This window comes from Podarcis raffonei, chromosome 10 (genome assembly GCF_027172205.1).
Source record: "Podarcis raffonei isolate rPodRaf1 chromosome 10, rPodRaf1.pri, whole genome shotgun sequence".
Classification (NCBI taxonomy): domain Eukaryota; kingdom Metazoa; phylum Chordata; class Lepidosauria; order Squamata; family Lacertidae; genus Podarcis; species Podarcis raffonei.
The window spans coordinates 53943627-53958411 of NC_070611.1; the positions used below are offsets into that span (position 1 = coordinate 53943627).

The 14785-nt window shown below is 44.8% G+C and overlaps 1 protein-coding gene across 5 annotated transcripts in view; it reads left to right on the forward strand.

Annotated features, from left to right (window-relative positions):
* KIAA1549 (KIAA1549 ortholog) overlaps nucleotides 1-14785 on the forward strand; it is a 107059-nt gene that overhangs the window by 76480 nt on the left and 15794 nt on the right. For 2 of the 5 annotated variants that reach the window (XM_053407011.1, XM_053407007.1), the window contains exons 11-15: nucleotides 5399-5443; nucleotides 8057-8259; nucleotides 9340-9464; nucleotides 10087-10101; nucleotides 11651-11856. In XM_053407011.1, coding sequence (XP_053262986.1) covers nucleotides 5399-5443; nucleotides 8057-8259; nucleotides 9340-9464; nucleotides 10087-10101; nucleotides 11651-11856 — 594 coding nt within the window. The remainder of the gene's footprint in view (nucleotides 1-5398; nucleotides 5444-8056; nucleotides 8260-9339; nucleotides 9465-10086; nucleotides 10102-11650; nucleotides 11857-14785) is intronic. The other 3 variants (XM_053407008.1, XM_053407009.1, XM_053407010.1) reach the window with 3 other exon arrangements.

The following is a 14785-nucleotide window of genomic DNA, read 5'->3' on the forward strand; positions in this document are numbered from 1 at the left end:
TGAAGAACCTTGAAGAGCCACAATATTCTCTCATAAATTAAAAAGGGCCATAAAGGCCTAACTATTGTCTACCTAACCCTTAACATTCATATTGAGTAAAATACGATAATTCATGTCATAGACTTTCTCTGGCATAGTGCAAAAGGAGCCAATGTCTTCAACAGCTACCTTCATGTAGCCTATAACGAATCTATTTGTAGGTAAGTGGAACAGTATAATAAAACTAGCTGTGAGTTTCTGACATGGGTGCTTTGAAAGGTGGATAAATCTCAGCCCTTACCGCTCCAGTAGATTCTGAGACACAGCAGCCTTTTTAGCTCAAAGAGCTACGTAAAATATTAAAGATCCACTCTGTAAGTCACTATGCATTTTAAGAACTTCACCTTGATGTGATCTGTTTTGTCATGTTGGATAAGGATTTCATTTCCTTGAGAAATAAAATTAAATCAGTGGTGACATTTATAAATCACTTCAGTTTTTGTCTCTCCTATTTTCAGCCTGGAAATATGTCATTTCCTTAACTAGATGAATATTCTTAAATGGCAACGGTGCGTGTGCATGTGCATGCACGCACACACACAAAAGTTTTCAGATGAAATGATTTTTTCTTAGTTGATGAAGCTTCATCCCAAATCAGTCACATATGAGACTTGCCAAATATGTTCTGCTGATATGCAGACAAGACTCTGTATCAGGGCTGAGCAACCCACCCCCTGGCTCCCATCCAACACAGAGAGACAGAGTCTCTTACTTGTAATTTAGAATGAGATCTTTAGTCAGGCAAGCAACGGCCCAGGCTTGGCAGGAGGCGCAGTGTTCAGGAGTGACGATTTAGGAGTCCGAGAGCAAGGCAAGAAGTTCAGAAATGGACAGAAGCAATGGAGATGTCTCAACAATTTTCCCTGTCTCTCCTACCAAGCTTTTAAAGATTAGGTGTAGCGTGGTCACTCACAGTACTTGCCTTGCAGGAAAAACAAGATTGCAAGGGTGTGATCCATTGCGGCAGGTGGGTCTGTGAAGGTGGCATCTGGTTCTAGGCTGTTCTGGCTCTAGTTCAGTTGCTGTTCACTCACCTCTGATGGTTGATCAGACCCTCCCCAGGCTCCACTGAGGCTCTATGCTGTGGAAGAAGGTTGGCATCCCTGCTCCCACTTCCAAAGTGGTTGAAGTTGGGGTGGAAAGTGGAGATCCCCTCCTTCCAACCCAGGTTCTCACAATTCAGTCAGTCTTTCCCCCTCTGTTTCTTCTTCCTCAACGAAGGTCGACGCTGGTGGTGCTACAGCCCTCACGGCACCCACAGCCCCAGGCCTGTCCTTCAGGTACTTGTTGGAATCCTTCCTTTCCTTCCTAAGCCATTCTCCAACTCTCATGATTGAATGAATGCATTTGAACTGTAGGGTTTACTTACAAGCGAAAATGCATAGGATTGTGGCACAAATGAGATTTTTGTATCTTGACCAAAGACTCAACATTGTGCTAGGTGGTAAAATATATTCCTTTGCAGATGCCGCTAAGAATGCAAAGACGTAGATATTTTGTTATTTATTCGTCCTTTATCCTTCTCTCTGTTGCCTTGACGAATAGCAGCATGCATCTATTATCACACTTTGAAGATCAGGCTGGGATATAAAGTCTGCGGCTGAGTTTCTGCTGACCCTAAACTGAAGTCATTTCCGCACAAGTGCTTTGCTTATTGGCTTTTAATTTCCTACAGATTTTTTAAAAGACAACTGGATTCAAAGCATTTCTTCAAGCTCCGTTTTGTGGGTGGGTGTGTTTCCTATTTCCCACCACCACCAGTTTTCCAGAACTGTGTACACTAGCATTTTTGCCAGGTCATAATTCACCAAGACGTTTTTACAGGGTCTCCAGAGCTGCTCACAGATTAGCTGCCAAAGCTGAAATATTATTATTCCTGGGATCAGATATGGGTCCTTACTCATTAAGCAGTGTGCTTTGGCAGCTTCCATATCAGTTTGTACATATCCTAAGCAGAACAAAAGGGCATTTTGCACATGGGAGCGCGTATATAAATAATACTTGCGTAGATAGCACATGTTCATTTACCTATATCTACAGGAAAATAAGTAAATTATCTTACACAGTTATTGCCTACGTATTGTACCAATACTTGAGTACAGAATTAATATATAAATCCTGCTTTTCCTTTACACAAAGGTGTTGTTACTCAAAGCAGCGAACAAAAATAAGAATTTATTTATTATTATTATTAGTTATTAGATTTATAAACCGCCCTTCATCAAAAGATCTCAGGGCGTCTCGCAAGATAAAAACACAAATAAATAGTTAAAACAAAAAGAACAAAACAATAGCACAAACATATTTAAAAGGTTGTAGAATATTAATTATCCAAAGGCCTGGTTGAAGGAACAAAAAGAACGGCGGTAGTCTTAACTGCTAAAACAGAGGTTATTGCCTGGGCTAAACTGGTCAAGCTGTTCCAGGAATGATCACAGCTGTTTTATCAGCCAAAGCTGGTTAAAGATGCTCCCAAACCGTGAGGCCATCTGGAAGTCCAATGACAAACCTGAATGCAGGAGAACCTCCAGACTATGTACCTGCTCCATGGTAGGCAATTGACCCAGCTTATCCGATACAAGAACCAGAAACCCACAGAGCCTCTTGCCTTGCCAGGATTCAAGCTCAGTTTATTTTCCCTTTCCCCTCTTCCAGCCCACCATGGCACCCAGGCACCAGTCCAGTGTTTGCACAGCCGCTCCTGCGAGAAGCGAAACCAATTAATAGGGAAGAGAAGATGAAGCTCAGTAGCCTGATCCAGTCTGAAGGGAAACCAGAAGTAGGCTGTAAGCTTTCAAAGCAACAGATGAGTTTGAAAACAGTGATGGCATCCAGAAGTTCTCAGGGTGCTGTGGTCAGAGCCATATGTACCAATGGCACCCCCAGTTCTCCAGTTAAAATGCAACTTAAAATGCAGCCTCATTTTAAAAGTAGCCGATAAATCAAGACCATAAGGGGCGGGAAACATAAGGTTCAGACTGAGTCCAAAACAAAGGCCAGGTGGAACAGCTCTGTCTTGCAGGCCCTGCAGAAAGATGTCAAGTCCCGCAGGGCCCTAGTCTCTTGTGACGGAGCGTTCTACCAAGTCGGGGCCAGTACTGAAAAGGCCCTGGCCCTAGTTGAGACTAATCTAACCACCTTGTGACCTGGGACCTCCAAAATGTTATTTGTGGACCTTAAGGTCCTCCGAGGGGCATACCAGGAGAGGCGGTCCCGTATGTACGTGGGTCCTAGGCTGCATAGGGCTTTAAAGGTCAAAATCAGAATCTTAAACCTGTGTGCTATTTGCACATAGACTCAGAATGGCAGAGTTGGAAGGGGACCACGAGGGTCATGTAGTCCAACTCCTTGCAATGCAGGAATCTTTTGCCCAACGTGGGGCTCAAACCCACGATCTTTAGATTAAGAGTCTCATGTGCTTCCAACTGAGCTTGTTCCCTGCTTGTTCGCTTCCTGTAGGCATCTGCATGGCCACTGACCCTGCAGGCCATTCTTATGGGAGGAAGAAACGGATTGGAATCTGTGGGTTCCAAACAGAAGAACTTCACAATGCAATGTTTTGCCATGGCCCTCACTTCTGTTATTTATCACATGTTTATCTTGCCCTCCAAAAGAGGTTAGGGTAGTGTATACGGGTTCCTGCCTCTTTACCCTCACGCCAAGCCTGTGAAATAGAATAGCACGGTTCTCTCAAAGTCTCTTGGTGTTTAAGTGGCAATTCAAATCCAGGTCTCCCTGTCTTAGTTGAACACATTAACAATCACAAAGCACTGGTCTTTTTTTTCTTCTTCTTTTTTTAATAAAAGCAATGAAGGGATTGGGTATAACAGACAAGATGATTTTTATCATCAAAACTGCAAGTTTCCCAGAATCAAGTCAGGAAATTGTGGGTGTAAATTTGGAAACGCACACTTTGAATGTGACATAAATTAGTGTGAAAAGAGGAAGTGGAGGTAATGGCACATATTCATAGCAAACTGTGACCCACTGACAAGCGTGACGGATGTATCAGCACGGTGGGGCGCATCTTAGAATATGCAGAAGTACTTTTAAAAAAACAAGCATAAAAGGGCAACCTCCCACAAGGAAAACAAACCCAGTGAATAACAACAACAACAACAACAACAACAACAATTATTATTATTATTTATTATTTATACCGCGCCCATCTGGCTGGGTTTCCTCAGCCACTCTGGGCGGCTTCCAACAAAATATTAAAATACAGTAATCCATCAAACATTAAAAGCTTCCCTAAACAGGGCTGCCTTCAGATGTCTTCTAAAAGTCTGGTAGTTATTGTTCTCTTTGACATCTGGTGGGGGGGTTTCCACAGAGCAGGTGCCACTACCGAGAAGGCCCTCTGCCTGGTTCCCTGTAAGTTTGCTTCTTGCAATGAGGGAACCTCCAGAAGGCCCTTGGCGCTGGACCTCAGTGTCCGGGCTGAACAATGGGAGTGGAGACGCTCCTTCAGATATACTGGGCCGAGGCCGTTTAGGGCTTTAAAGGTCAGCACCAACACTTTGAATTGTGCTTTGAAACGTACTGGGAGCCAATGTAGGTCTTTCAAGACCGGTGTTATGTGGTCTTGGCAGCCGCTCCCAGTCACCAGTCTAGCTGCCGCATTCTGGATTAGTTGTAGTTTCCGGGTCACGTTCAAAGGTGAACGCATTGCAGTAGTCCAAGCGAGAGATAACCAGAGCATGCACCACTCTGGCGAGACAGTCCGCGGGCAGATAGGGTCTCAGCCTGCGTACCCGATGGAGCTGGTAAACAGCTGCCCTGGACACAAAATTGACCTGCGCCTCCATGGACAGCTGTGAGTCCAAAATGACTCCCAGGCTGTGCACCTGGTCCTTCAGGGGCACAGTTACCCCATTTAGGACCAGGGAGTCCTCCACACCAGCCTGCCTCCTGTCCCCCCAAAACGGTACTTCTGCTTAGTGCTCTCACAGTGTCGGCTGGAAAAGAAGAATGGGAAATTAAGTCCCCAAGACAGGAGTGAGAAATCTGTGGGTCTCAAGATGCAGCTCCCATATAACTCCAATCATTCCTGGCCACTGGCTATACTGGCTGGGGCTGATGGGAGTTAGAAATCCAACAACAGGCCACAGGTTCTCCACCATTTCCCTAAGAGCTTATAATATCCCACAGGAAAATATGCCTGGCTGGCTGGGATCCTGAAGTGGAGCACTCCTGTTAAGGGATGGAGAGCCACTGCAACATTTTGTTGCAGGGTCCTACTTGTGTCTGTACTATTGACCCGAAAGCCTGATTGCATTAGCTATCTGCATAATATTCAAGGAAGTAGACAGAAAGCATATTTGCCTTTAATGCTTATTATCCCCATCTGCTGGTTCAGATTGAGAGTGCAGCTTTCTCCAACCTGTTATGCAATACAGACAAGGTAGGGGGAACACCATACTGTTCAGCACTAAGCAACTCGTTTTGTTTAATGTTGTGTGGCTGAAAAAAATAAAGATTCCATGCTATTTTTCATAAACATAACTAATAGAACACGTGAATGACATTTCTGTTTATTTGATTTATGTGTACACGTTTGCATTTCTGGAAATCTCAGGTTTGCATTAAGAACGACCCCCCCCCCCGTTAATTGAATAAATGAGAATGAACTGTTTTTGCGCTCTTGCACTCTAAGGCACAGTTTGTTAATCATGAACATGCTTCCCATATCGTGTGCGGCTTCCCTCACCCGTCTGGGTGCTGCATGTGGCACAGCAACATCATAGTCTGGTTTGCTGTGACGGGTCAACCCGGATTGTGGTTTGTTTATGTGATGTTCCTGGGGTCCCCTACAATGTCCTGTCCTCAGGTGGTCACAAAGGTCAGTCCCACAGCTACTCTGCTGTGCCCAGACATCTCTTAAAATACCTGATAACACCATGTAAGTGACTTTATAGAGAGCTGTAAGGCTCTCTCTTTATATTCTTACTCAAATACATCTACACCCAGCCAGATGGGCGGGGTATAAATAATAAATTATTATTATTATTATTATTATTATTATTATTATTATTATTATTATTATTACACAAGACATTGTGGTGAAATAGGCTTACCTTAACATCTACCTTGACCAGAACGCAATGTTATAATGTAAACATACCGTATTTTTTGCCCTATAGGGCGCACTTATTTTGGGGGGGGATAAAGAAAAAAAAAATCCCCCCCAAGCCCCAAAGAGCAAAGAAGCCATGACAGCGAGCGGGATGGATCCCGCTCGCTGTCCTGGCTTCGTTTTTAGCCTCGGGGCTGGGGGTCCGGGAGCGAAGGCGAGGTTGCGCAACCTCGCCATCGCTCCTGGAGCTTGCGGGGCTGGGGGCGGGGAAGCCCGAGCTTCCCCCGACCCCAGCCCCCAGAACGGGTCCGAGAGCGATGGCGAGGTTGCACGCAACTTTGCCATCGCTCTCGGAGTTTGCGGGGCTGGGGAAATGGCGCCCGAAGCCTGGGGCGTGCTGAACTCAGCGCGCCCCAGGCTTCTGGGTGCAGGCAGCTCTCCCATGGCTTGCGGAGAGCCTCCTGAAGCCTGAAGAGCGAGAGAGGTTGGTGCGCACCGACCCCTCTCGCTCTCCAGGCTTCAGCGAAAGCCTGCATTCGCCCCATAGGACGTACACACATTTGCCCTTCATTTTTGGAGGGGAAAAAGTGTGTCCTATAGGGTGAAAAATACGGTATATCTTACTAAGGAGTGTAGTATATACAGAGTTTAAAGCTTTCTACATAGATTTCCATTGCCTCTCACTTTGTCTCTCACAACCACTCCTCACCTCAACTGCCATTTTTTTAAACTGGTAGTTTCTACCTGCCACTCACTTCAACCCTGCCCTTCTTTCCAGTCTATAGGATGCGGGTGGCGCTGTGGTCTAAACCACTGAGTCTTTTGGGCTTGCTGATTGGAAGGTCGGCGGTTTGAATCTGCACGACAGGGTGGGCTCCTGTTGCTCTGTCCCTGCTCCTGCCAACCTAGCATTTTGAAAGCACACCAGTGCAAGTAGATAAATAGGTACTGCTGTGGCGGGAAGACAAACGATGTTTCTGTGTGCTCTGGTTTCCGTCACGGTGTTCCATTGCGCCAGAAGCGGTTTAGTCATGCTGGCCACATGACCCGGAAAGTTGTCTGCGGACAAACGCCGGTTCCCTTGGCCTGAAAGCAAGATGAGCACCGCGCCCCATAGTCGCATAGTTTCTTTCCATTCTACTCCCCTGTGGTCAACCATTCTTGCACTAGCACTTGTGTCACAGTTTGTTCCAAACAAGCCATGAGTGGCAAGCCAGAAATAAGCCAACAATGAACTGTTGCTTATTTCGGATTTACCACTCGTCTTTCAAACAAACCACAATCCAGGTTCATACAAGGCAACTTGCTATGCTGTAATGTCGCTTGTACCATGAACATGGAGGCTTGTTTGAGTTTAAGCTGTGGTTCAGAAGAAAGTGTATCTTAGTGTGATATGCAAACTAGTTCATTATGAGCAAATGGAAGGTGTGCCCAAAGCAGAAATGCCAAATTGCGGGAGGAGGCAATGGTGCCCAATGGCCTCTCAAGCCTCTGGGCATCTCTCTAGCACCTACTCATATCTTCCTCCTTTCCCCACAATTTGCCTTTTGGGGAACGTGTTCTCCAGCTATTTTTTGTGTGTCAGAGGTGCCTCTGGACATTGTAGACACACACTTTGTATTTCATTGTGGGGTTTGTCCCTTTTTTAGGGCTTTGCTTCTGGACATTGTTCAAAGAGGTGGTTCAGGACCTCTTTCACAAGATATTGATTTTGGACAGCAGAAGTGGTTTCACTTTGTGTAACAAAAATCCAGATCACACCCATACTTTCAGGGTGTCTCTCCCTACCCCCCACGCCTGGTAGTTCATGTATTTCTGTTCTGTTTTCGTGGTATTATGTCATCCTGCAGGACTTACCAGCCAGATTTTAGTTTGCATGTTTTACCATGTTGGCTCATTATTATTTTTTGTCTTCCCCTTTTAATTTTTTTAACACTCTAGCTGCAAGCCCCCAGTGTGAAGGGCTTTGATTTTGCAAAGCAGCATTTAGGGCAGCACAACAAGGATGACATCCTGATCATACATGAGCCAACTCCTCTACCGGGACCAATTAAGGACACCACACCCTCCGAAAACGGTGACCTGCCGAGCCCCAAAGCAAAGATCTCTTCAAAGCCATCCAAGAATGTCCGACACAGAGGGAGGTCAGTTCAGTTGATGAGAAACTGCTTGGCATGGATTAAAGTTAATTAGTTATGGGGGATTATTTTTGCTTCATAAGGGCTTTTATTTCTCAGTTTGAATAGCCTTTGCTCAGGAAGTTGCCTTTTACATTAATCCACAAGGATTTGTGTCTCGTTCTTTTTTTAGGTTCTTCTGCTGCGCTTCTTAATTGTAGTGATTTTTCACTTAGAAGTATGAGATGAGCCAGGATAGGCAGTGGGCATGTGGGCACTAAACGTGATTGCACAGCTAAACTGTCTGATCTTTTTAGCCTTTACAACCTGGTGGGTAAACGGACAGAAGTCAATTCATAGCTAAAATACGAGGTGATTTTTTCAATCCCTGCCTTGTTCACCTCTTAAATGCTCATTTCAATTCCAAATTGGATTGCTCATGGAGACCATAAGACTAGCAAGACACAAAAGCCCCCTTTGTGCCATTAAGAGAAAGTGCTTCCTGGCCCCACCCCTGACGCCACCCCTGTGTGCTGGCTCAGCTCTTCCCCCCAAATGCCTATGCTCTCAGGGTGGGTATGTGCTAAGGGTCACATGTGCTCAGCACATGGAAGTCTTGAGAGCAGCACTAGCCAGTGCATGTTTTGCATGTGGGAGGGGGCTACAGTGAGCCCAGTTCCTAGAGGTTGGCTGCCTCTATATATGGAGGGACTATTTTAGTTTATGGATGGATTGATACTATTTATAGGCTTGCATACAACCAAAGTATAGCAGTGGCTTATATTATAAACAAGAACAAGTTTTTTAAAAATAAAATAAAAATCACCACCACAGTAAAAATGCAACAACATAAATTAATAAAACAGAACTATAGAGTCAGAAAACAGAAAGCACTTTGTAAGCAGGTTGCATAGCATTAAATCAGTTAAAAACACAATGCAGAGGAATAGAAAGCTTACAGAAGCTAAACAAGTCTTGTGTCTGAATGAGAAGCCACCTGAGAACACTTTGTGTACCGCCTTGGGTTCTGTCATGGAAGAAAGGTAAAATCTAAACATGCAAAATAATATACATCTATTTTAATTTTTGTTTGTTTGATGCCTGCAGAGTTTCCCCATCAGATGCTGACTCCACAGCAAGTGAGCAGTCCAGTGGCCGAGAAACAGGAGAAGGGCCTGCAAGACCACAGATAGCTGCAAACGAAGTGAAGCCACACAGAGTCAACAAGTCTGGTATGTTGCCTTCTCATGCACCACACTCTTCTTCCTGTCTCTATTCACACAGGTGTGCCAGGAATAGGGAATCTGCTGAGTCATTTGTCTGGGCGCAGCTTGAAATGCATCTATTATTATTATTTATATATACCGCACGGCTAGAAGGCAAAATGACATCATAGAACAGAGAAATACATTTAAATGATGCAGTTGAATAAAGCCACACTCAACGGACAGCTTACAGAGTTTTAAGCCATGATGTCTGTACAATTGTGTGGTATTCTATCCCAGTGCTGTAGTCATTCAGATCTGATTCAGTCCTTAAAAACAACAACAACATGCAGAACATTTCTCCAGAATGCAGGTGGTGGTGGTGATAGGTGGTTTAAAGCAGTCACACCTCAAAAAAACCCCTGTGTATCTCACAGTGAAGCATCATGGAAGCATTCATTCTGCATTGCTAGTACTCACTCATAAAAAACCTGTGCCATTGGCTTTTTTAAACATTTGAATCAACTCTCTTTTGTTGAAAATTGGAAACTGATATACCTGTGTTCTTTATGGGAGCATCTGGCTCTCCTTCTTTCACTACTTGCTGAATTATAATGACACTGTTTTTATCTTTCTCTTGGTGCTCCAGGAGTAAACCGAGTGGGTAAGTTTCCCCTAAAAATGTGCTATAAGCCTAAGATGAGAGAGTCTTAATTGTAAATGTGTGTGGAGAGGGCTTGGCTTTCAGTGCCTAATAGCTAGGGCTGGCTTTTGGATGTTTCCTCATGTTATAGCCAATGGGAACCATTAAAGGCATCCCATCTGCCAGTAAAGGATAAACTAATTATATGCACATAGGAAGTTGCTTCCGTTTTACCTATTCTTGGCTGAAAGCGGCTCTCTTGTTGGTGTCTGTCACATCACTTGCTACCTGGCTATTCAACTGGAGACGACAGGAACTGAACCTCGGCCTTCTGCATGCAAAACATGGGCTCGGTTGCTGAACTGTTCCTCTCCCTTCTATAGGATACATGTTAATGGGTGTTATCGTGCCCCACTGTTCATAAACAAGTCCTGTTTGAGAAGGGAAAAATAGTATGGGGTAGCCAGAAGTGATTGAACTGTTTTCCCTCCTGGTATTTCCAAATGCTTCTTTCACCCCCTACAGAATTTCATGTGTGTGGTTACCTGTTTCTAAAAATGGCTTTGCTGTGCTCCTTAAAATGAAAACAACAACTCTGGGGCATTGTTATATGCACATATTTCGCCCTTAAGCCACATCAAAGCGGGAGAGAACACAAGGCTCATTCATGTAATACGTTGTATTGTATTGTATTGTCCATCTCAGTTTAGCCTTTTCCAGCCTTTTTGAATCTCATCATCTTCTCAATTTGTCAAAGATTAAATGGGCTGTTCATTGAGAACTATCATGTGGCTTCTATAAGGAAAACCTTTTAAACCCTGGAAAGTGCAGTGAAACTATTTTTGGCATAAGGAGCGATTCTGGCTGTAGTGGATAAACCTTCTAGGAATTAATTAACTTGTACTGTGTGCAGCGTTTGAACTGCCCTCTATTTGTCTTTCTCGGTGTATTTATTGTAGGCCCTTTTCCATCCACAAAATTGAGGAGCTTCCTGCTCTCAGCTCTCCTCTACCCCACACCACACTTAAGCCTGTAGCTGCAAGGGTGATACAAACACAGAGAAACAGACAGACAGACAGACAGATTGAGATAGAGACTGAGAGATGTTGAAAGCACTGCAGAACTAGCTTCAAAATATTCAAGTAACAGTGTGAGTTGCCCAGAGGAAAACAAAGCTGTTTATTTTATATTGTAAGGGCTTTTCTAGACTGCTGTTGAGCCCTAAACAAGGGCCCCCAAATCGGTGTACAGTACAGGAAAACAAGAGAATCGTTGAACAATTCAAAACATTACAAGCAACATCTAAGCAAAGAATGAACACAGAGAACAGAACAGTTATCTAAAGGCCTTGTCTGTCTTCTTACAATCTCTCTCTCTTTCTGTGTGTGTGTGTGTGTCACAACCCTGTACACTCATGTTATTAGTACTGTGGTAATTTGTTTTTGTTCAAAAGGTGTAATTCAGATGGTGGGCCAATCTCTTGATGCCGAATTTTTTTTTGCAAAACCTTCCATTCTTTGGGGCTTGAAACAATATTTACTACCTTTCATTCATACTTTTAAAAATTCAGGCCCTCCGCAGATCAGCAATGGAACAGAGCAACACTCTTCAGCCTCCATCTTTGAGCATGTGGACAGAATGTCACGTTCCTCAGAGGTCAGCCGAAGGGTTCCTAGCAAGATCCAGTTGATTGCCATGCAGCCAATTGCAGCACCTCCGATTCAGAACCAGCCACTTGCTGACCGAGTAGCAGAGACCAACAAGATTAACAAGGAGGTAATCAATCCCTTCGGTAAACTGCTTTACGGCCTGTGAAAACGCCTTGCACTAAGAGCATCGATACACCATGGATATATAGAAAATATTGTTTTTGCACCATACAAGTAAAGAACTCTTATGCATCTTTAACGCAGGTGGCGCTGTGGGTTAAACCACAGAGCCTAGGACTTGCCGATCAGAAGGTCAGCGGTTCGAATCCCTGTGACGGGGTGAGCTCCTGTTGCTCGGTCCCTGCTCCTGCCAACCTAGCAGTTTGAAAGCACGCCAAAAAGTGCAAGTAGATAAATAGGTACCGCTCTGGCGGGAAGGTAAACGGTGTTTCCGTGCACTGCTCTGGTTCGCCAGAAGCGGCTTACTCATGCTGGCCACAAGACCCGGAAGCGGTACACCGGCTCCCTCGGCCAATAAAGTGAGATGAGCACCGCAACCCCAGAGTCGGCCACGACTGGACCTAATGGTCAGGGGTCCCTTTACCTTTACTAACAGTCATGGCTTCCCCCAAAGAACCAGGGAGCAGTAGTTTCTTAAGGATGGTGAGACATCCCACAGAGCTACAGTTCCCAGCAGCCTTAACGTATTACAGTCCCCAGGCTTCTTTTGAGGAAGTCATGACTGTTAAAGCGGCACAAGAGCATTTTAAATGTATGGTGTGGGTGTGACATAAGAAAAGTCATTTAATAAAGATCCCTAGTTCCTCCCCTCCCCAACCCACTTAGAACTACAGTTCCCAAGATTCCCTGAGGAAAGGGAATGACTGAATAGGTTCACTGAACCACAGTTCCCAGAATTGTTTGCTGCAAGCTATGATATACCTTTTGAGTGTCACTTGGAGTGTCTAGAGCTCAGCTGGGGAATCTCAGGGCTCACAGGCCCTCCTCTTTCAAACCTGGGCACCTGTGCTTTAGTAATCCTACTCTTGAATGTGACCACAGCCTTACCTTGCTGAACTAAGTCATGGAAGTGTGTGGGTTCTTAGGGAAACAGGAGTGTGAACAGCAGAGGGAAGTAAGCTTCTTCCATTCTATGAGCAGTTTCTTCCATGCAACAATTCCTTAGCGTAAATCCCAGTTCTGCAGGTGATGGTTGAAAGGGAAGGGCAGGGAAAGGAGATATTTATTATTGTGTGTGCCCATGTTCAGTCAGGAGAAAGAGAGAGAGGGAACGTTTGCCAGTCCCTACTAACAGCAGACACAGAGAGAAATGTGAAGCACAGTAAACCATCAGCAAGCCTTTGTCCAGACACTGATGAAAGGAGGAGATTAAAAATGGGGGAAGAGGGGAAATGGATGAACCTGGCCTCTCTGTATGCTTTGATTTTGCCTCCTTCCATTCAGCTTCCACTGGAGCAGATAATTCTGAATCTCTGCAGTGAAGATCATGTGACAAGTCGGTCAGTCCCAAAACAGACACAGGAGAATTAATTGCACCCTGAGAAGTCAGGTCATAGAATCATAGAATCATAGAATCATAGAATCATAGAATCATAGAGTTGGAAGAGACCACAAGGGCCATCGAGTCCAACCCCCTGCCAAGCAGGAAACACCATCAGAGCACTCCTGACATATGGTTGTCAAGCCTCTGCTTAAAGACCTCCAAAGAAGGAGACTCCACCACACTCCTTGGCAGCAAATTCCACTGTCGAACAGCTCTTACTGTCAGGAAGTTCTTCCTAATGTTTAGGTGGAATCTTCTTTCTTGTAGTTTGGATCCATTGCTCCGTGTCCGCTTCTCTGGAGCAGCAGAAAACAACCTTTCTCCCTCCTCTATGTGACATCCTTTTATATATTTGAACATGGCTATCATATCACCCCTTAACCTCCTCTTCTCCAGGCTAAACATGCCCAGCTCCCTTAGCCGTTCCTCATAAGGCATCGTTTCCAGGCCTTTGACCATTTTGGTTGCCCTCCTCTGGACACGTTCCAGTTTGTCAATGTCCTTCTTGAACTGTGGTGCCCAGAACTGGACACAGTACTCCAGGTGAGGTCTGACCAGAGCAGAATACAGTGGCACTATTACTTCCCTTGATCTAGATGCTATACTCCTATTGATGCAGCCCAGAATTGCATTGGCTTTTTTAGCTGCCGCGTCACACTGTTGGCTCATGTCAAGTTTGTGGTCAACCAAGACTCCTAGATCCTTTTCACATGTAGTGCTCTCAAGCCAGGTGTCACCCATCTTGTATTTGTGCCTCTCATTTTTTTTGCCCAAGTGCAATACTTTACATTTCTCCCTGTTAAAATTCATCTTGTTTGTTTTGGCCCAGTTCTCTAATCTGTCAAGGTCGTTTTGAAGTGTGTTCCTGTCCTCTGGGGTGTTAGCCACCCCTCCCAGTTTGGTGTCATCTGCAAATTTGATCAGGATGCCCTTGAGTCCATCATCCAAGTCGTTGATAAAGATGTTGAATAAGACCGGGCCCAAGACAGAACCCTGTGGCACCCCACTAGTCACTCTTCTCCAGGATGAAGAGGAACCATTGATGAGCACCCTTTGGGTTCGGTTAGTCAGCCAGTTACAAATCCACTGAGTGGTAGCATAGTCAAGACCGCATTTTACCAGCTTCTTTACAAGAATATCATGGGGCACCTTGTCAAATGCCTTGCTGAAATCAAGGTAGGCTACATCCACTGCGTTCCCTTCATCTACCAGGCTTGTAATTCTGTCAAAAAACGAGATCAGGTTAGTCTGACATGACTTATTTTTCAGAAATCCATGCTGACTATTGGTGATCACAGCATTCCTTTCCAGGTGCTCACAGACTGTTTGCTTAATGATCTGCTCCAGAATCTTCCCTGGTATTGATGTCAGACTGACTGGGCGGTAATTATTTGGGTCCTCTCTTTTCCCCTTTTTGAAAATAGGGACAACATTTGCCCTCCTCCAGTCTGCCGGGACTTCGCCTGTTCTCCAGGAATTCTCAAAGATGACT